The sequence below is a fragment of the Felis catus genome, chromosome D3, assembly GCF_018350175.1.
Source record: "Felis catus isolate Fca126 chromosome D3, F.catus_Fca126_mat1.0, whole genome shotgun sequence".
NCBI lineage: Eukaryota > Metazoa > Chordata > Mammalia > Carnivora > Felidae > Felis > Felis catus.
In genome coordinates, this window is record NC_058379.1 from 50184756 (window position 1) to 50208144 (window position 23389).

Here is a 23389-nt window from a genome sequence, read left to right on the forward strand (position 1 = left end):
ATAACACACACTCCACAAATGTTTAATATAGAAGCAATTGTAATTAAGTCTAAGCTTTAAAGAGCAGAAAGCTAACAGTTCCCGTTTCCTATCCTGCGGCTAAAGGGATGGTTCCATGAAAAGTGAGCCACTGGCTATATTGTACATTCACCCAGATTTTATTAGTGATGCTAATATGGACGGAACTCATTGAAAAGAACATCAAAAGCTACACAGTAACTGCAACCAGCTCCATTGGCCCAAAAGTGCACCAATGAACATTTACTAACGGGGGTAATTAAACATGGCTTGATAACCACCAAAAGCCCTGCTGATTATGGCAGTGAGGCAGATAAAGAAGGAACCTCACCCTCTAAAAAGAGAGCAGACATATACTAAAAGCGTCTGCCTGTCCAACAGCCAACAGATGCTCCTGTTCAGAGGACATCTAACACTCGCTTCCAATATGGGACCAACCTAGGGTCCTGATAACCGGAACCAGAGCAGAGGATCTACAAGCACTGGTCAAAGTCTATCACACACAAGACAAAAGGCACAGATGAGTTGTTGTCATTTTTCTTAGGCTTCTTACCTATTTTGTTAAAGAAATTAGCAACCTGTATCTTGGCACAGAGCTTAGACAGCTAGAGACGCTAATTAGCGGCCAGGAAGGTCAGGGCTACCCTTGTAAAGGACTGCTTTGCGTTGTTTTCTTTCTAATCAGTTAGCTCTTTAAGAAGGATATTTTTCTCTTGGCAGGAAAAATAGGAATCTTGGCCAAGCCAGCCTGAGGGTAGGTCTTCAGGATCCCCAGCACCTGTCACCACACTGGTTACCTGGCATTTACCAACTGCCTCAACTAACCTCTGAGACCTGCCCATCCTTTGAAAACGCTGGTAATTTTTTGGAATTGCCCAGCTGAGACATCGAGAAGACCACTGCCTGAATAGGACAAGCCACGTCTGCCTGGTGTGGCACGGTCTCCATCCACATCTTGAGGCAGCACCACATCCTCCATAAAATACTACCTACGTGTAATAAAAATCGACTAAAACTCCTCGAGAATGCAACATGGCAGTAATCCCATGTCTGAGGCTTACTCTTGTAAAGAGATAATATCTGCCCCCCAAAACTAATAAAAATGTATGAATTATATTCTGTTGCTAAAAAGGCTTAATGCACACTACAAAGAAATAAGTCATGGGAATAAAAGGCACAGCATATGGAATACAATCAATGGTATTGTAAAAGTGTCCTCTGGTGACAGGTGGTAGCTACACTGGCCGTGAGCATAACATAACGTACAGACTCGTTGAATCACGAGGTTATACACCTGAAACTAGTGGAACGTTGTGTCTCGACTAAGAAAAAGAAGAAATACACTTTCTAACAGGGCGTCACACGTGAATTACGGAAAATAGAAACAGAATGTATTTCACAAAACTGAACTTCTCAGGAACTGAGCATACTTTTAAGATTTAAAGCAACAACAGGGTGGCTGGGTGGCTCAGTTGGTTAAGCGTCCAACTTCGGCTCCGATCACGGTCTTGTGGTTCATGAGTTTGAGCCCCACATTGGTCTCTCTGCTGTTAGCACATAGCTTGCTTCAGATCATCTGTCTCCCTCTCTCTCTGCCCCTCTCCTGCTCAAGCTCTCTCTCTCTCTCTCTCAAAAATAAAGAAAAACATTAAAGCAATAACATCTTATTTAGAAAATGGAAAAGTGTTTGGATTAAATTCACTTAGAAAGTAAGAGTATTGGGGGGTGCCTGGATGGCTCAGTTGGTTGAGTGTCTGACCTTGGCTCAGGTCATGATCTAACAAGTTTGTGATTTCAAGCCCCACCTCGGGCTCTTTGCACACACTACAGAGCCTGCTTCAGATCCTCTGTCTCCCTCCCCCCCCCTCTCTCTCTCTCTCTCAAAAATAAATAAACATTCAAAAAAAAAAAAAAAAAGGAAGGCAAAACAAGTAAGAGTACTAGGGCACCCGGGTGGCTCAGTCAGTTAAGCGCCCAACTCTTGGTTTTGGCTCAGGTCATGATCTCATGGTTTGTGAGTTTAAGCCCCACCTTGGGCTCTGTGCTGATGGTGTGGAACCTGCTTGGGGTTCTCTCTCTCTCTCCCCCTCTCCCTCTGCCTCTCCCTTGCTCACACACACACTCTCTCAGAATAAATAAATAAACTTAAATTTTTTTTTAAGTAAAGAAAATAAGAGTATTAAACAAAGGGTTTGTTTTCCTTATGGAAAAAGAAGGTAAATGATAAATTCCACCAAGAACGTTGATGCAAATCTTGATGAATCCAGTTAGAGGATCTGTACAAAAAGATATGAAGACACTACTAAGTGACAGCAACGAAAACAGGTGGTAGTGGCCCAAGAACAGGCAGATGGCACAAGTAGAATAGTACGGGGTCAGGCAGCCAACCCACAGACCCACACGTGTAGAATGACCTGCTTTCTGACAAGTGGGCCCTACAGTGCAGTGGAGAGGGCTATCTTTGCAGTAAATAGCACTGCATATCAAGAAAGAAAACAAAAAAGAGCTCTGATAAGTATCTTATACCAAATGAATAATCCATTAGAGATAGATCACAGACAGTATGACTGGTAAAACAATAAAGCTTCAAGAGGACAACATGAAGTTGTTGTGTTTTGTTTTATGTTATTTATTTACTTTTCGTTTCAGAAGGAGAACTCATTACCTCGGTAGGAAAAGTTTTCTTAAACTAAAGGACATAAATGTACTAACCATAATGGAATAAAATTGATACACTGGACTTAATTAAAATTAAAAACTTTTGTTCATCATAAGACACCATTAAGAGAATAAAAAAGCAAGTTACAGAATAGTTACAATAGTTACAGCTATTGACAAAACATCTATCTGATGAAGAAATGATATCCATAATATATAAGGACCTGCTACAGATCAATAAGACAGAGGCAGACAACATAATAGAAAAGGGGACACAGAAGCCAAACAGAGACCTCACAAAGAGATCAAAATGGTAAGTCAGTCAGTAGGAACATCCTGATTAGATCATACAGAGACACATGTCATCTTAGTGACTGAAATTTAAAGACTGAAAAAAGCCAAGTGCTGGTGAGGACATAGGGCAATGGAACCATCATGCACCAGCATGGCAAGGGGAGGGGCCAACCAGTACTGTCCCTCTGGAAAAGTGGCAAGATTGTGCTAAAGCTGCACACAGACACATTCTAGGATACAGAAATTCCAATCCCTGAGGACATACCAATAGAAATGCACACACACACACACACACACACACACACACACACACACGTGCGCGCAAAGAATATTCATAGCAGTTTTATTCGTAACAATTCAATTGTATGAACTCAGTCCAAGTATAGTAGAATGGATGAATAAAATGTGGTTAATTCCTACAAAAGAATACTTTTCAGCAATGATAAAAATGAACTACTTCTGTATATAGAATGGATGAATCTCACAGATAGAAGTCTGAGTGAAGGAAGCCAGAAACAAAAAGTACCTACTATACGATATCCATTTACATAATGAAATATAAAGCCCAGTTATGCTGTTCCATGGTGATGGAAATAAAAAATACTGGTTATTTTTGCCAGACAGCATCCTTCCTGGCAGGGGATACAAGAGAGGCTCCCGGGTGCTGGAAATGCTTTTATTGATATGCATGGTTGGTTACATTCTTAAACCTTATAAGAAGCCTTCTGCTTCTCGTTGGGATATAGGAACTCATGGGACTATTATTCACATTCTAATACAAAGAATAAGCCAGGTAAGTTACCACATCACAGATTTTTGAAACCATAAGATAACTGAGAACATAATGAGGTCCACTGAATAAAAATAAAGACGCTAACAAGCTCTTTCTAAGAAAAATAAGACCTATTGTTGCTTTTATCTCTGGAGGAGGAGAGAGTGGATTCTGTGATTAAGGAGGTACAGGCTTCTAGTTATGGAATGAATAAGTTACAGGGATAAAAGTTACAGCACAGGGAATATATATAGTCAACAGTATTGTAACAGCGTTGGATGGTGACAGATGGCAGCTACACGTGTGATAAGCACAGTAGAACACAAAGACTTGTTAAATCGCTATGTTGTACACCTGAAACTATATAGCATTCTGTGTCAACTACACTTCAATAAAAGGGAAGCACTAAAGCCAATAAATACAATATTTTTAGAAACTATGTCCTGAACAACAACAAGAAAGGTAGGGAGAGGAACATGAGGGCAAATCATTCAGACTTGCAAGAAAACTTTAGTGGCCACGAGTGGACAAGCTTGACAGATTCACATCTTGAGGGAGTGTCTACAACTCTTTCCACAACCCTCTATCTGCTCGCTAAGGGTGTGCACCAAAGGCCCAAAGCCCTGTCAGGCTGAAGAGGAAGTCCGGATTTGGTAACTGACAGAGAGCTGATGGAGGTGTGTCACCAGAGACAGGAAACTCATTAGGATGCTATTGCGGAACAGTGATGATTCTAAGTGAGGGCAGTGGCCTTGGTGATGGAGATAAGCAAATGGATTTCACGAACCACTTCAGAGGTAGAAGAGACAGAACCCTCGGTGTAGCATTCCTACAGGGCATATTTTATTCTGCTGTTATGAGGTAAATCATACAATAAATAAAAACCCCGTTATGTAATTTTCTCACAGCTTTCTCTATAATGAGGACTGCAAGTGGAAATCATGACACAGACACCACGATGGACACAGGCTTTTGATCTAGATGAGCATGAAACCAAAGAACCAAGTGGCTACCAAGAGATACCATCGCAAGGCCAATACTAAATAAAGATACTAGACACAGAAGACAATATAGAGAAAGTTCCAGGAAAATCCTTGGATTATCGGGGAAGTGAGTAGGAAACAAAACATTCATGCCTAAAAGCTTAGCTAGGGGCAAAGAAAACTTCAGAGGTCAGTAAAAGAAGAGGCTGAAGATTTATGGTGATGATTTTAATAAACCTGGCAATAGATAACTTCGACTATTTGATCTCAAGAATCAATCTATGTGGATAAAGTCAATAAAGGAAATCAGTCCTTCCTAAAATAACTACAACAATAAAACCTCATGAAACAATTTCTCAAAGGGACTGGACGGGAGGAGGGAGAAAGAGAGGCAGATCAGGTGGCAGTGAGTGCCTTGATCCAAACTCTCAGATGTTGAGAACGATCTTGCCTCTTGCCTCTGGGCCTCCAATTCTACGCAAGATCCCGTTATGACTGCTGGCCTTCCAGTTAGTACCATTTATACTGAAGCTTCACGGAGTCGGGTTTAGATTTATGCCTAGAAAGTTATGCACAATGACATAAAAAATTAAAATACCGAGAGTAGACTTAGGAGGTAACGTGATCGATACACGTTTGCTGATCTTGAACATAGCTCAGGAAAGTGAAAGGATAGATTAATTAAGGATTAAGCCAAACATGAATTTTAATATCCGAAGACATTTATAAGCAAGAAACCCTGGGGCATATTTATAGAGCCACTTTAATTAGTCAGTATTCAAAGCAGCTTTACACATGAGTCAAGTTTTCAACATATTTTAATAAGCATCTCTTCTAAATGCAAGAGTTGAGGTTCTGTAAACCAAGCATGGAATCTGGAATCAGAAAACGTGGGTCTCAGTTCTGGCTTTGCCAGTTACAAACTCTGAGAGCAAATCACACAACTTGCTACAAGTGTAAAATAGAAAACTCTAACGGGTTGCCATAAAGACTGAACACAACAAGGATGTGAACTGCTTTGTAAAACAAAAAGTGATACATTATTTCCTCAAATGAGTAGAGAAGAGAAAATATGTTCACGAAAATTTGCTTTTATTCAAGTTAACAGTCTTATCACAAATGTCTACATATATATTTAAGACAAAGTAGATTTGAATTTACTGATAATGATCCAAGACCCAAGAATTCTGGTTCTTATTTATTCATTTATTTATTTTTATTAAAAACATTTTTTTAACGTTTATTCATTTTTGAGAGACAGAACAGACCGTGAGCGGGGGAGGGCAGAGAGAGGGAGGCACAGAATCCAAAGCAGGCTCCAGGCTCTGGGCTGTCAGCACAGAGCCTGACATGGAGCTCGAACTCATGGACCACAAGATGATGACCCAAGCTGAAGTCGGATGCTAACCGATTGAGCCACCCAGGTGCCCCTCTGGGCTCTTTTTTTGACCACAGCCCCAAAGTTTGCATTTGTACATGGAAATAACCTAATTAACAAAGTATCTAAAAAAATGCTTGTCATGGTGATGTCTTGTGGATTACATTAGTATCTTCCAGGTAATTGCAAGAGGAACTATATCAGAGCAGTTAGTTTAGGCTGTGACATCAGACAGACCTGGATTCAAATCCTGTATCTATCACTTCTTACTTGTTTTTGAGAGTCCCATCACCTTTAGCTCTGTTTTCTATCACAAAAGTAGAGACTTTCATAGAATAGTATCACAAGTTTCAAAGATTTAAGAGATAATAGCATATAATGTACTTGGTAGAATGCCTGGTATGTGCAGGCATTCTAAGTGTTAGCTGGGATAATACCTAAAATCTGCACATAAAGATCTTTGTGTTTCCCCTTCTGGTCACTCTCAACTCTGAATGCATATACAGTGCCCCATGTACACAGTGATACAGAAGCTCATGCTATTTTATAGCCAGATGGGAACTTCAACATTTGTTGAGCAACTACTATGAGCCAGGCATCATGAAAGACACTACAGATACAAAGATGAACTAGAAATTATTGTCTCTAATTTCAAATACTTCTCAAGAATGTAAGACTCTTGAGGGCAAATATTTGCTGACTTTTCCCACTTCCATATCCCCAGTGACCAAAATAGTGTCCGGAATATTGAACTTGCTTGGTAAATATTTGTAGAATGAATTATCTAGTGCTTGTCTTGTGTATATAGTAGATGTAAATCCCATTGTAGAAGCCACTTTTACTTCTATTTTGGGTATCCAATGAAGGGGACATATAAAGAGACACATTTTTATTAGCATTATTTTAACTGAAGCTGGGTTTAAGTCCTAGCTCCTTGAAACAATGTTAGTGATTTTCTTACAAAATAAATACAGTGACATCTGGCACTTTGAAAAAAAAATTCAAGAAATGTGAAGGACACCTAGGGAAGAAGTCCCACCAAATATTTGATAATGTGATAAGCAAAGGAACCTTGATACCATTTTCTTACTGCACATATTAACATCTGTTCTACCACTGAGATTATAGGATCACAAAATTCCATTTTAAAGGTTTAAAATATGGCTCACCTGATCTTCTTCTCCTCCACCTTCTTCATCATATTTTAAAATATTATCTCTTACATCATCTTCTGGATCAATTAAAAGTTGCTTGGCCTGGCGCTCTTTATCCCGGCGTTTCATCCATACCACAAACATCAGAACGAGGACTAGGTGGAAAAAGAGTAAAAAACAGCATAATGTCATAGCTTTTAAAACATGACCTTTCTCATCATAGCCTTTAATACCACTAACACACTTATATGGGCCAAAAGCTTGTAATGCAGCTTCCTCTCTCTTATCTCTTTCTGGCCTCCCGTGAAGAGAGAGAAGACAAAGCAGGGTTCAAGCACTGGGTATTGAGTGTGAAACCCTGGGTTCCAGAACCTGGTGTCCTTTGAACTCACTGGCGAAATGTCCATGCTCAGTATTATCATTTACAGATGGGGATGAGAACCATTTCCATCTCTCCCTTCTGCTTGCTGGAGGATAGGATACTCCTAATATAAGGGCTTGTAAATTCCAAACCAACAAACAATAGTAAGTTAAATTGTTACTTGTTATGTAACTGCTATTTCACTGAGGTTGCTCGGCCATCATTATACCCTCGGAAATCAGAGGGAACAGTACTCCCCAAGGAAGGTAAGTGCTTGCCAGGATGACTTGGGGAGCAAATCGGAACTGGATCGCCAACTGGATCTTGAGGATTTTGGGCTCCCAAAGGCTGTGCTTTTCTACTACACCATTCTGCATTCCCGCTCCTATTAAATTGCACGTTTCAGGTTAAGAAGCCGACGGGATTCGCTGGTGCACTGAAATAACATCAGGCTTTCAGGCTTTACATTTTTCTGCCAGATCTGGCACCATGAATCTTCCAGAGGGTTGACGTCAAAATCAGCACCAATTCATTTTCCTTCAAAATGCTAGTCACCCCTTATGCCAAAGTCCGTCACGTCGAAGTCTTTCCTGATAAGGTTGGCATATATGCCACATTTTAGTTCAAATGGAAACATGTCCCTAAGTGCACATCGAAGAGCGCATTCTCTCTAAAATCTGAGGATATCAGTTTACATCCTGAAGCAAGAGATTTAATGACTCCTATTTGAGCACATTTTTATTATTGGCCATAAAAGTAAATATCCTCCTTTTAAAGCCAGATACATGATCTCATTTGCCATTGTTCCAGGGCTAAATCTAGCAAGTGGATTATTAGTACAGCAATGCAGGTTTCAAATTATAGTCAAAGTAGTCTCCACACAGGAAGTAAAAAATGCTCAGGCTTCTATGGTAATTGCTTAGAATAAAGGGACAGAATTCTAAATTACCAGAACACTTGTAAATGGAGAAAACATAAAAGAAATGGCCAACATTTTCAAGAAAGTGATTGGTGCGTAGCATGATCACACAATAAACTAAGTCCTACTGCTATTTAACAATAAAACACAGGGCCAGGCAATTTATCCTTTTAACCTGCATGCTTAGAAGGGGCTCCTAAAGGACTTTCCAGTGGTTAATTTCTTGCATTCCATTGAACCAAAGATTGCAAAGTATCTGAAAAAGGAGCAATTCCTTAATCTAGACTTGCTCTAAAGACAGACAATTTATTGAGCTGTGTAATCATTTCTATTATCAAATGTGCTGTATGAAGTATAATCTCTCACTATTTTACGTAGCCCTTCAGAAACAAATACCTTGATCCCTGCATGACTGGAGTTAGCTGCTGACTGTGCTTTATACAAAGGAAAGCTAAGGAGAGCAATATACTTATTTTCCTAAATCATCAACTCCGTGTCATAAATTCATACTCAAATCATGAGTGCTCAAACTTAGCTAAGACGGTTTAACATTTTCCTATGAAAAGAGTTTGCTACAGCTCGCCAAGCCATCAGTGCCAGAAAACGGCAACGGGGCATGAGAGGGGTGCACTGGCTGGATTTGCTGCAACCATGTCAGTGCTTGAAACAGTGCTCAGGGTTTTTCTCCCTCGGAAGTGGACCTGACTGCCCCATATACAATTTGGCAAGAAAGTGCTCTTGGTTGAAGAGAGTGGTTTAGATTGTTTTGAAAGGTAAACAGCAAAAAGTTACTTTGCAAAACATCTAGGGTGGGAAAAGAATTTAAAACCCAAGAGACAGGGGCACCTGAGTGGCTCAATCAGTTAGGCAGCCGACTCTTTGATTTCCGCTCAGCTCATGATCTCAAGGTTCGGGGGTTCGAGCTCTGCATCGGGCTGTGAGCACAGAGCCCGCTTGGGAGTCTCTCTCTCCGTCTTTTCGCTGCCCTTCTCCTGCTCTCTCCCTTTTTCTCTCTCTCAAAATAAATAAAAAACATTAAAAAAAATAAAATCCTGGGGCGCCTGGGGGCTCAGTCAGTTGAGCATCTGACTTCGGCTCAGGTCATGATCTCACGGTTCGTGGGTTCGAGCCCCGCATCGGGCTCTGTGCTGAACCCTTGTTCAGAGCCTGGAGCTTGCTTCAGATTCTGTGTCTCCTCCTGTCTCTGCCCCTCCCCAGCTCATGCTCTGTCTCACTCTGTCTCTCAAAAATAAATGTAAAAAAAAAACCAAATTAAAAAAAATAATAAAATAAAATCCAAGAGACAATACAACTACTTACTGAGCAGGATGATGATGCAAAGGAGGATCGCGATAATGGCTCCTGTGCCAAGCCCTGCACCCACAATTCTGTCCACATCGGTGCAGTCCCCATTGGAGTCACACTGGCAGACCTTCACGCGAAGGATGGATATATTTGACTTGGGAGGATTACCCGAATCTGTGATTATGATTGGAACTTCATATATCCCAGCTTCCAGAAATTTTATCTTCAAATTAAGTTGAGCAAAATCACCTACACGAAAAAAGGAAAAAAAAAAGTTGGTAGTTAATACATAATACGATAAAAATACGCAGAATATTCGAGAACTGCATGTACTACGTAACAGCATATAGTGAGCAATGCAACTATGCTGCATTATGAAGGTTTTTTTAAAGCTGTGGAAGCTTTTAATATCTTATTTAACTTTAAGTAGCTTTTAAAATATATTTAATGAGAAGATTATAAGGCACCTAAAATTAACTTTTCATATCAGGCTTCAAAACCTCTCAACTGCACATATAGTCAAATAATTAACCTGTTCTTACCATTAAGCCGAGTGATGGTCCAATTTCTCTTAATAGTCACTGGAGACAAAGGAAGATCAAAAGCAAATGGTCCAGCATTTGGATCGATGTCATAATCAAGTGCTGTGATGTTAATTGAATTGGGGTCTGGAGTTTCGCAAGTCTCTGCCTCTTGAGGTAACACTTGAGGGGCATTGTCATTAATATCAAGTAAATAGATCTGCAGGGTTCCCGTTCCGCTCATAGGGGGGATTCCTTAAAAGGAGAAAAATCACAAACCAATACTGAGCAATTCTTTCCCACGAGTCTCTATTACGGTGGAATCCTCCAAGTTTCTAGCCTGCTTGCCCTTACTGTTGTATAACCTTGGAAAAATCTAGTAGCCACAGCCTCTGGCACACTGTTTTTCCAACAAGGCCACTTTTTGCTTCTTTCCTAGCATGACCCAGAGCTGCCCCTGTTGGGGTGCAGGACTGAGCCCTGTGAACAATGCATGGCACCCCTGCAGAGTGTGCTTCTACACCTGCTCTGCTGTCCCTGTCCCTTACTCTGGGCCTTTTGTCTACTACGCTCCTCTAGGCGCTGTGGGGAACACAAGAGAAGCAGAACATGGGGCTCATGATCTTTTGGACCCTACTCTTGATGGAGGACTAAGACATACGCATGAAAGAGCATGAGATTTCCTTTAAAGCTTCAACACAGCCATGAAATATTTAATCTACAGGAAACACAGACCCATAGACCTCATCTTGAGAAGAAATGCCATGGAGAAGAGAAATGGTACTTATTGATCAACCAACTACCTGCCTGACCAAGTGTTAGGCTGTTCTATATACATTATTTCATTGTAATCCTGTGAAGTACATTTGAACGGATTGGGAACCCAAGACTGTGTCAACTGCTCATGGTCACACACTCCTGTAAGGGCTGCGGTTGCTACTAAAGATGGGTCTGCCTGACCCTAAACCCACCCTAAAGATTTCTCTACTACGTTTTGTGATAATTTAGCCTCTGTGAGATTATACATATTTATGATGTTATATTATTATATATAGTGACATAATTATTGTTTTTAGTGTAATTACATAATAGACATTAAACATAGTAAAATAGAAATATAAAAAAATGTTAAGATTATAATTCAGACACCCAGAGGTTTAAGTGACCCAGCCAAGAACATGCAATTAGGAAGGTGCACACATACATGCTGAGGAAGAGGCAAGGAGAAATCTCTATGGACCTGTCTGAGGCTATAGATGGTGCTGAAAGCAGGGAGAACAAAGGTGGGGGGACACGGGGGCTGTGGACAATATTCTAATAATGACCATAGCACCAGGAGCTCTTGGATACTCCACGGTTTGAAGACCTTTCACACTCATTATCACGTGTAATATTATTTGACTCTCATAACAACTTTATAGAATAGGCAAGACGCAAAAACAACTTCTCAGTAATGAAACCAAGGCACAGAGAGTATAAAACCTTGCCCAGTCATTAAGGAATGGACCTGGGGCTCCACATCCAGCCTTGATTTAGAGTCAAGTGCATTTGCAAAGCATCAGAACTACACAGAGATGCAACCAACTACTTCTCTAGCATCCCAAACACCCTTTCAATTAGAAAAAATCCACCTTGGTGAATGACAAATCTTGTTGTAACTCACAACTAACATTCATACATATAATTTTATAGCCCTTTAAATCTCAACATAATAGTGCAAGATATATCGCTTTAAGTTCCCTCATGGAGGGAAGCTACCCCTTACGTGCAGTGAGACCATAAAACAGACACTAAGGCCGAGCTCTGATGTGCAGTGGCAAAAGCTGTCCCTACTACGTTTCAACTCCAAATATGTGAACAGTAGGTCTGATATTAGAAACGATAAGAAATATTGCTTTGAGCTTGTCACCATGTGGATTTATGATAGATACCAATCTCATTGAATCTTATTATGTAAGATCCAGAATGGTCCATCAAAACTGTTCTTATCAGAAGTGTTGATGGGTAACATTTTTCAAACTGTGCTTCCTGACCACCAAATTGAAGCCTTCTAGTTTTATGAGATGCTCGCATTCACAGTATAGCACACATATTTTAAATGATTTTAAAATATGGTTATGATTCAGTTTTAAAACTATTAACATGTAACGGAAATATTTACTTGAGTGTTTATGTCAGGCAGTTTTATTTTTTATTATTATTATCTTTTATGAATATAATGTATTGTTCAGATTGGCTTACATACAACATCCAGTGCTCATCCCAACAAGGTCAGGCACTGTTTTAAAGACTTTACGGGTACAAGCCACTTTATATTCTTCCATACACTAGTAGTAGTTAGATGCTGCTACCATTATCCCTATTTAAGAGAAAAAGGAGGGATACCTGGGTGGCTCAATTGGTTAGGCATCTGACTCTTGATTTCGGCTCAGGTCATGATCTCACAGTTCGTGGGATCAAGCCCTACATTGGGCTCTGTGCTAACAGCTGGGATTCTCTCTTTGCCTCTCTCGATGCCCCTCCCCTGCATAGAGCGCATGTGCTCTCTCTCAATAAATAAATAAATAAACTTAAAAAATAAAAAAAAAGAGAAAAAGGAAATTGAATATATTTAAAATCTTATTGCTAATCCCAAAGTGGTAGACCTGGAGTCTGGATTCAGGTAGCCAGGCAGACTCTCAGAGCTTGCACTCTTAAACACATGTCATATTGAGAGCTAACAAAGCAAAACAAATCCATCACCAGGTTTATGTAAGTCATTTTTGTCTTATATAACTAAAAAAATAAGGAAGAAGAAGAAGAAGACGAAGACGAAGAAGAAGAAGAAGAAGGTAGCTATCTATTAATTTCAATCATTTAGAATCCAGCAGAAACCCAGAAAGGGGAAAAAAAAAGGTGCTAGACTATATGTTCCAAAATGAACACACAAAAACGTGTTGTACTCACTTATTTCAATTTGTGCATGAAATTAAGAGTTTCCTATGCCAAGGCAGACGAGAGGCAGAGAATTACAAAGAGACAAAAAGGCTAGAGACAGGCCAACTGATGTGGGCAAATAGACTGACCATAAGAAGTGTAAAAAGATCACCTCAAAAAAAAAACAATGCCATGGAGGCATTGAGGCTACCCTCAACTTGTAGCAACGAGGCATCATTGTATAGCAGGGCAGAAGAAATACAAACGTTTGTCATCACAGTACTAGGCACTATGCAAGACATATCGATGTTGGGAACATTCATTACAGAAGACAGGGAATATGTGAGAAAACCCAGCGGAAACGGAAAATAGAAGTAGGGGCCTTAGCTTAAAAAAGGTCAGTTTTCTAGACATAGAAAAGCTCGTTTCCTGATGATGCATTCATGATGAGGCACTATTTAACAACATACAGGGTAATACAATGACCATGTTTAATTACATACCATTGTCAGAAGCAAGGAAAGTGGCATTATATATATTATTTTTCACATTTGGTGATTCTCTGTCCAAAACAGCAATTGTTGTTATTTGCCCATTCACAGGATCTATTTTTAGCCAATTGGCAGGATCAGATAATTTTGTGTATCTACAAAAGGAAAGCTTTAGTAAGTAAATATTTTAATTTACGTAAGAAATAAAGCCTACTTTACAGGTTTAATTCCAAATGTCGACCAGCCCATTAACTTGTGTTTTTGTACATATTGGTTGAAAATACAGCTTTAGCATGGAAAAGTATTTCTGTTGCAGTGGTTAAACTCTTGTCTCTTGTCTAGTTTAATGGATAACAATGATCCCAATAAAATAGTTCAACTATACCTTCTAATTAAACAGCAGCCCTAAAGTATAGGACTTAAGAGACATTATAAATAGAAGTTGAATTTTCTATCATGGAACACACCCAAAACACCAACTCATCATGGTGTTGATGAGGTCATAGTGGGGACACCCCTACATTCCTATCCCCATCATGACCTTCCCCACGGGGCCAAACTGTAGTCAGAACGACACTCTTCAGAAAAGTCCCACCATCTGAGTCTATATAAAGTAGATTTATATGTGTCAGTAGGTTTATCAACTTAAACTCCTTTTTTATTCTGGGTGGAGAGTAAGATTTTCAAGCTCAGATAACCAATATCCAGATTGGAAAAAATACCCTGCGTGTTGAAAGGTAAAAAGCTGTAGGAGTTCAATACACCTATTATTAATTAGCTATTTCTCTATCTCGATGTCAACGTATAGAGAAATGTGGAAGATATGCAATTATCTGTTAGCAGCAGTTCTGAAAGAAGTTAAATAAAATATGAGCTAATTTAAAAAATTATCATCACCAGCAATGGATAATAGTCATGTGGGCTGTGCTCTGCCAACGACCTACTCCCTCATCAGGAAGGATAAATTAGATTGTGCTGAGGTTGGAAATCTTTACAGATATGTTTTATAAGTCCTATAACTACCGTACAGGTAAGAGGCAAAAATAATTAGCTCTTATATCTTGTTTTTGGCATGGGTTTTCTTTTTTTTCTGACGTGTGCGGAAGGGATAAATGTTACAGCTTCTGAGAGTCCCCTGTTTACTCACAGTGAAAACTTTTTGCAGTATTTGGTATAATAGCACAGGCTAAATGATTATGAAATATACAAAGATAAAAGGGGGTGGACAAAAAAAAGAGGCAGAGAACATTTTTTTCTCCAAATAATTACACGAGTAGATCTATTCTTCTATTTCCTATCTAATATACTCATTGATCTATTTACTGAGAGGAAGCTTCATCAAGGAATTAAAAAAAAATTTTGTAATAAGTAGTTTGGGTTCCAGTTCAAATATTTTATTCAAATGGTAAGTAAACTTTGTGCACAGCATACCACATAAAGTAAATTTTTAAGAATGCCACAAATAGCATTTGATACCTAATATTTTGCTGCATATATCGATCAGGATCCTGAGCAGTAAATGTTGTTAACATGGTACCAGCATGAAGGCCTTCTTCTTGGCGAATGATCTTGGGATTTGGGGCAAAATAAGGGTTTTCATTCACATCAATAACTGTGACAGACACGGTTGCAGTTGACTGAGGTGGGTGCTGAATACCCTTGGCTAATGGCACTTGATTTTCAGCAGCAACAGTAAGGACAAACATCCTATTTGTTTCAAAGTCAATTGGCTGGGGAAAAAAAAAAGGAAACCATATTTTTGCAGGAAATAAGAATATTTGCATTCTGCAGTTTATTCTTCTTTAAGACTCCATTTCTAAAACATTAATTTTTCATTCACAACGCCATAGGTTCCTCTCAAATTTCTGGAAAACACGCATTAGCATGGTCAATGATTAAAATATTTATCACGATTGAGCCTGTTTATATAAGATATTTATAAATCTTGGGTACTTCAAAGATTTATGTTCACAAAATAATGCATATTACTACTGCACTGATTGCATTTATTCAACTACATCTAAAAACTTGATTATTCTTAACAGCAGCACTGTGAATCAAAAATACTAAATAGTCTGAGGTCAAGTGAGAACCCAGTGGTCTAGATTATATTCTCAAACATTAGTATCAAGGCCATGCCTCATGCAAGAAAGCTTTTATATCTGGGATGAAGTACGAAGAACCAAAACCAAAATCAGAAACTATTAAAATCCTATTTTTTCATAAAGCAAAAACTTAATTCTATTTAAATGTATCATTCATAATTTGAAACATTTTAAAGTACAGACATGTACACACACACTTATGAAAAATAATAGTGTTTGTACGTGGAAGGGCTTTTTTATTTTTGTTTTTTCCTTACTTAGCAAACTAAAACTCTGGCTGTCTCTCAAAAGAATTTTAGGTGTTCCACTGGTCTGTAAAAATCTCAGCTCTAAGAACAACACTCTAGATGAAGGTAATGCACAAATAACCCATAATGTAAACATTAAGTTCCAAAGTTCCATTGAATCCTACTGTCAATAGAAGAGTTACCAGGAGTCAAGTGAACAGACTGGACTTTCATTTCACTCCTGACTTCCCTCGATCATCTTCTAGTGGAGGTGCAGATAAGTATTACCGTGTCATAAGAATTTGAAAAATGAGCTTAGAGAGCTCTCATGCCGTCATAGATGGTCTAAGAAGGATTAAGAGCTGAAGCTAATGAGAAAGCCACATTAGTAGCACAAACGGCACCATTTCCTACCCTAGACCACTCCCTCAAACCTTCAAACGCATAGTTTGTTTTTCTAGCACGCTAAAATCACCAATTCAACTTCCCATTGTCAATTATTTTAAACAAGACAGTGGAAAAGCCAGAAAGTAAGACAGAATTCTTTCGAGTGGTTTCATTTGCTGCATGAGAAGTCCATGACCTAACATTTTCATGCAGAGTTCTGTCCTTCAACGCATATTAAAGTGTATTTATCCCTCAGAATGGTATGACTTAGGTACTATTATCTTCCCTGCTTTCTGTATGAAGAACCTGAGGCTTAGCGAGGTTCAACAACTTGCCATGCTCACACCACTACCAAAAGCAGACCTGGGATTCGAACACATGGCCCAGCTCTGGCGTGTTCAGAGAAATTTCCAATGCCCCCCTCCTGGGGGGAAACTCCCCTTCTACTCACTCATGAATTCTAGGCAACTGACACCTTGGTGCACCTACACGAGGCCCACATCTGGGTTCACTTAACAGAGTTGGGATGAGAGACAAGGGAACAGATCTCTTCACTGGGGGCTTGAAGGAAGAGATGTTCACTTTAATTTTACATTACAGCTATGCATTACACTTGCAGTCAACAGCCCCTTCCTTCCAGCACTCAGGGTGTTTTGTTTGTGACAATTAAAGATCAGAAGAACGAATTTCTTTAAGTCTTGAATATAGCATTTAAAAACAGCAGTGCAAATTCACAACGTTTTTGCAATGTAGGCCCTCTTTCTGCCTACACAACCCATTTTAATTTTGTGATATTTTCTGGTTTGTTCTCTGAGCCAGTGCTCCAAGGGGAACTTGAGAATAATAGGCATGGGGCCTCTTTCCTAATAGCTATCGACTGGTGATCAATTAATACTTGAGGATGTGCTACATCACTAACATATCTAAGCGCACTCCGTTAACACTGTGGAGGGCAGTCCCGTCTTCAGAATGTTAAAACTGGCCCCAAATGATTTAAACGCAATCATATTCTAGAGACAATGTGAGAACAGTTATGTTGGTCTCAACCTAGCCTCAACAGAAACTACAAAATAAATGTGGGGTGTTTGAGTGGCTCAGTCAGTTAAGTGTCCAACTCTTGATTTCAGCTCAGGTCACGATCTCACAGTTCATGAGTTCGAGCCCCGCGTCGGACTCTGTGCTGACAGCTCAGAGCCTGGAGCCTGATTTGGATTCTGTGTCTTCCCCTCTCTCTGTCCCTCCTCTGCTCATTCTCTGTCTCTCCTTCTCTCTCAAAGATAAATAAACATTAAAAATTAACAAAAAAAATAACAAATGTGATTCCCCAAAATATGTTAATTCCAGGTTTGAAGATGTTTGAAAGAAGAAAAAAAAAACAACCCTCAGAGTAAATGATAAACTATGGACCTGTCAGAGAGATCAGTGACCCAAGTGGCACTTACTTTGGCGACAGTGACTAAGCCGTCATTGCTGTTCGGGTCTGTCTGAATGGCAAATCGCCCCGTGGGATCCCCGCCGCTGATTCTGTACATGGCATTCCAGGCCGGCGTATGGGGCTGATCCTTATCAGTCACAGTTAGATTAGCTACTATGACATCTACCCTGTTTTCAGGGACCTCGCCATAGAACTACAAGAAAAACAAACCTCAGTTAGACGAGCGATGCGGACCGGTGAAGGACAGCGTGTCTTGATGACCCTGCTGCCCTGATTTTACTGCCCCATTAAATCTTTATTACCCACAGTCAACGAGGAAATCAGTAATGCAGGTAATCACAGCATTTATGTTTGACTTTAAAAATACTATAACTTTTCTCAGCAGACAAAATTTCTTCCAAATCATGTCATAGTTTCATTAATATTAAAATTAGTGTCCATTTGTGAGTCCCTGGGTGATTCATGTAGGGTTGGAGAAAAGGATTTGTCTGAGGGAAATCATTTTACTCAAGAGATAGTATCTGTATGCTGCCAAAGTTGTATAAATCAGTCAGGTAACATCCATTCAGTTTCGTGTACCTCAAAGGATTTGTAAATATTTTGTTATTACAGCACGAAGTATTTTTAGGCCATTTCTTCCGGGTAGCATGTTTCAACAACTTCATCAGTGGATTTGGAGACTAGGAGGGAACAAATCACTCAGGTGCCTCATTTAAAAGCCCTGGTGACAGAAAAGGTCTGAGCGAGTGGTCAATTTATAATTAGGTTGAGCAAGTCACACCTCTATTTAAGGCATTTATAATTCACGACAAAACTTTTCAGTAATGGACCACAGACCTAAGTTCTGTGAATGACAGTCTGTACTTACTGTCATAGCAGTAAACTCTGGAGGATTGTCATTGACATCTGTCACCGTGATGACAGCTGTAGCTGTGTTTGAAAGGCCGTATGTGGGATTGCCTTCCATGTCTGTAGCTTGAATTATTAACGTATACTGTTGCACTTTCTAAAAAGACAAAAAGATAACACCTTAAATGAAACTAATTCCTCAAGAAGACACAGCAATTGTTTTGTAAATGGCTCTTTATTACACACACGCAAAGCACAGCATCATTCATTCTGATTAGCATTACTTGAAATTTCCCATAGCGTTGACTTTAACTTGAGAAGCACAGGTCTGGTTCTTGTCTAGAAAGATGTGACTGTATATTTTCACCTCTATTTGTGGAAAAGATAAAAGATGCATTGCAGATGTGTGAATTCACAGAGAAGCTGAAACTTCCACTTGGTCTCAACCTTCCCCTCTTCCGAACTTCACAACATTGTGATCAAGCGTTCCAGTCATTTGGTTTGTTTACCTTCTCATATGTTAGTTTCTACCCAGTTTAGGATAATGAAAAATCTTGAAAGTGTGTAAGTACATATATACATACACACACATACATATATACACCCCCACATGCACACACGTATATACGTATATTTTATTTTACAGGGTATACATATGCTTTCTTTTAATATATTCTCATATATGTTCTCTCTATTTTAAAAGGGTTGATAGAATATTTTGTCCTACTCCCCATTAGCACATACTGTTCACAACTATATAGAAGAGATATATTCTTAAATGAAGTTAAAACCTAATTAAAGGGTTTATGTTTATGTCCTTAGTCATAACTACAGAACACAGTGGTACTTAATAGTTGCATACTCAACAGATTGCCATTTCTGCCTAATACTCATTGTGCCCACATACCTATGATGGTATGCACATACATCTGCACGTGCATGATTATTACCAAATAAATATCACTGCTTTCAAGTTCCTAATTGAACCTCTAAATGGGGAGCCAAATTAAGCTGCACTGTATCTAAGAGAATATCTTGAGACTGAGAAGTCTATAGCACTAGCTGACAAATATACTTTATATTAGGACAACCTAACCAAAATGATTTACTAAAGTCATTTGAAATCTCTGTGGAAATTAACACAGATAAAAAATATAGGTCGTTTCATACATGTTAAAACACTCTGAACAACAAAACTCACTTCTCTTCATACAAAAATAAACTGTCACTGCAAAGTACAGTTTTCCCTGATTCTAAATATAGCTAACATTATGAATGGCCATTCTTAAAGGATTTCTGGAGCTCGGCTAGAACAGACACAAATTGTAGCTCGTGATTTAGTTGTTAGTGGGAAGCACAAGGAAGAAGTGAGTAGGAGAAAAAGCCAAAGCCCACATATTCGATTTTTAAGTCTCTGTCCACCCAAATGCCAAATTCTAGCAGTTAATTATTTATTTGTCTTCCTAAAAAAGAAAATACCATACTTATTAAAATAAAAAACAAAAAACAGAGGCATAGTGATATTTGAACCATTTAAATTTTTCTTAACCCATAACACCTCACCATAATGTTTATGTAGGCTAAGATATTTCTCAATGATTTCCTTTCCCAATCAAGTGTCATTTCAGCTTAATCCTCTCATGGTTAGTGAGAGAATTTTGTAGGGCACTCAGTTCAGCTTCCCAGCTGAAAATCATGAAAATAAAAATTTGTTATGACTTTGAAATGCCATTTCTGTTAACTGCTATTTGCAGAAGCAGATGAGCATTAAAAAAATTTTTTTTTTTTGATTTTGGTTTTGGTTAAAGAAGGTAAAAATCTCACACAGATACTGTATGGAAATACAATTCTTTGTAATGTCTACTCTTTAAATTAGAATGTCTACTTTAAAATTATATAAGCATAATATATACAATTTTCCACTGAGCTGAAATATTGGGATCAGTAGCTAAAACATGAAATTTCCTACTGCTTCAAGTTCGTTTTAGAATCCTTAAGTTACAAAAGACCATTGTTGTTTCTAAAATACAATGTTTCTCCAAATAAAAAAATTCCAACTTGGTAAATAATAGAATCTCCACTTTCATATGCTCGGTTGGTAAAATGTTCTTACATTTAGTTAGGAAGACATGACAGCCTGTTTTAGACAACCAAACTATTTAGGGCTTCTTGACTAATTTAGTCCCTGGGCATCTGGTTCGGAATGACTGACATTTAGGTTTCAGAAGGATTTGACTTCCCATCCTTAATCCCACATCTGATTGAGGGGATTTTGCTTAAAAATGTTTCCTTACTTCCTGTTTCTAGATGGGTAAAATCTCAACTCACCTGCTCGCTATCTATCCATCCTTCTCTCCCTGTGACTCACCTATCTTACCAAAGCTTTATATCACTTTTTTATCCACTTACCCTACACCTTGAGCTGTTGGTATTTACTTTCAGGTGCCTATTGTGACACTACACCACTGCATCTGGCATTCCCCTCAGGCTAGAATTGTAGTTCTCAACTGAGGTAATTTTGTCTCTCCCCCACCCCCCCCTGCAAGGGGACATCTGGCCATTCCTGGGACATTTTTGGTTGCCACAATTGGGAAGTGCTACTGACATCTAATGGATAGAGGCCAGGGAGGCTGCTGAACACCCTATGATACACAGGATAGGCCCCGCAGAAAAGATTTATCTGATCCAAAATATCATGGGTGCCAACATTGAGAAACTCTGGGCTTGAATACCTTTCCCTTCTCCCTGAACCTGGAAAACACGAAGTGGAAAAGCCACCTTAGATGACTTCTGAAAGTCCTGGAGGCAGAGCTGTTGGCTGGTCCGGGACACACCTCTAGCACTGTTTCCAGAATTATATGGCTGCTATTGGTCCGTATGTCTGTCCTCCTGGCTGTGGACACACATACACGCCCCTCCTCAGGGGCCCTGCTTTGTCAACGTTTGTGTCACTGGTATACAGTCTAATGCCTGACACAGAGCAAGCAAGCGATAAATGCTTTTGACTTGGTGGTCAGATGAGTGAATGAATGAGAAACTCTCGACCTTGTATCACGTTATAAAAATCATTCCAGGTTTGGAGAAAAACATCTTGTTTACATGGTAGCTATTATATTTTTTTCATTGAATCATATACTGGGAGTATAAACTAGTTCAGTTTCCCAAACTACAGTGATTCATACACCATCTTTCCAAGGCTGCCATATCCTCATATTTCTATATCATGAGTCACTTAACATTTATCTTGACATTCACTCCCTTTTAAAAAACTTAATTTATTATAAAAGTACTGTAAATGGAAAGCCAGCATCACCTGCCATAAATATAACTGTAAAAATAAACACAACAGGATCCTTGCACTCTGGCAGTCTCTACTCGATGGAGGAACATCTAAAGACTGTGGTCTCTAGTCTTCTCTAGAGGCTTCCCTACATTATCAACTGAAATCATTATACCTGTGCACTTTTGAAACACTGAGCTGGAGAGATAGAAGTGAATGAGGAAGTGAGAGCATTCAGTCATTCAATCTGGCAGACATTTCATGAAGGTCTACTGGATGCCTGGTGATGTATTTCCTTGGAAAAGATAATGAACAAACCCAGAGATGGCCTTGTATCGTTAGGTGATGGAGGCAGATACTAATGGTTCACGGGAGCAGATGTACAAAGCAACTGTAGTAAGAGTACGAAGAAGTGAAGCAAGGGCATCCAAACCAGTCCAGTCCTCAAAGTCTGGAGGGAGGAGTGAATACGAGAGACATTTTGGAGGTAAAATGAGAGGAACCTGAGAACTGAACCTATCAGTGGCTGGATGGAGGGCAGGGCATGGGAAGGCAAGTAGACCGTGATTTGGGGAGACTGGGGACGTGGCACTGCTCCCATGAAATAGGACCTTGATCAAGAATAGCAGGTTGAAGGAAATGATAGCTTGCTTTGGATGCACTGGGTTAGGGGATGGACTGTTAAGTAATAATGTCATGAGATCTTAGAGGAGAAGTACAGGTTTGTGGCCCTGTTCAACTTCTTAAATGCTAAGCCCCAGTTCCTTCGTCTGTGAAATGGGGCTGATGGCACCATCTGCCTGGTGTGTCTGGAGTATAAAAATTTTGTTTTGAATGTTTATTGTATGCTGACATTGTTCTGAGGGCTTTGATGAGAAAAACAATAACATTTATTGAGATTGAGTATTAATTATGTATCAGGCACACCGCTAAGCACTATGCATTATCTTATTCAGTCCTCACAGTAATCCCATAAGGCAGGTGGATTTTTTTTTTAAGCCTCATTTTCCAGATAAGGAAACCAAGGCTTAGGGAGGCGAGGAAGTTTGCCCACTGACACCCAGCCATAAGTAGCAGAGACAAGATTTGAACCCAGGTCTCTCGGGAGTCCAGAGTCTGTACCATTAATTGCTCCACTGTATTAGGACCTTCCAAGAAAATGCGAATATGTGCATGACATGGGTGCATCCAGGTAGTGTAGGCAGACAGAAAGCCATACTTCAAGATGAGGAAGAGGTGGGAGCTGAGCATGAATGTGGACTGTCCTTTCGAGGAGTATGGTGCTGAAACGAAGAAGAAAATCTTGGAACGTGAAGGTTCCTTCGGGGTTCCTGTT

General features: G+C 39.4%; 1 protein-coding gene across 2 annotated transcripts in view; it reads right to left on the minus strand.

The window, feature by feature from the left end:
* Window positions 1-23389, minus strand: part of CDH2 (cadherin 2) — a 214504-nt gene that overhangs the window by 24872 nt on the left and 166243 nt on the right. For both annotated transcript variants that reach the window (XM_023241848.2, XM_006938831.5), the window contains exons 8-14: window positions 18793-18930; window positions 17932-18117; window positions 15247-15500; window positions 13783-13925; window positions 10385-10618; window positions 9858-10091; window positions 7273-7412 (exon numbers count right to left, since the gene is read on the minus strand). In XM_023241848.2, coding sequence (XP_023097616.1) covers window positions 7273-7412; window positions 9858-10091; window positions 10385-10618; window positions 13783-13925; window positions 15247-15500; window positions 17932-18117; window positions 18793-18930 — 1329 coding nt within the window. The remainder of the gene's footprint in view (window positions 1-7272; window positions 7413-9857; window positions 10092-10384; window positions 10619-13782; window positions 13926-15246; window positions 15501-17931; window positions 18118-18792; window positions 18931-23389) is intronic.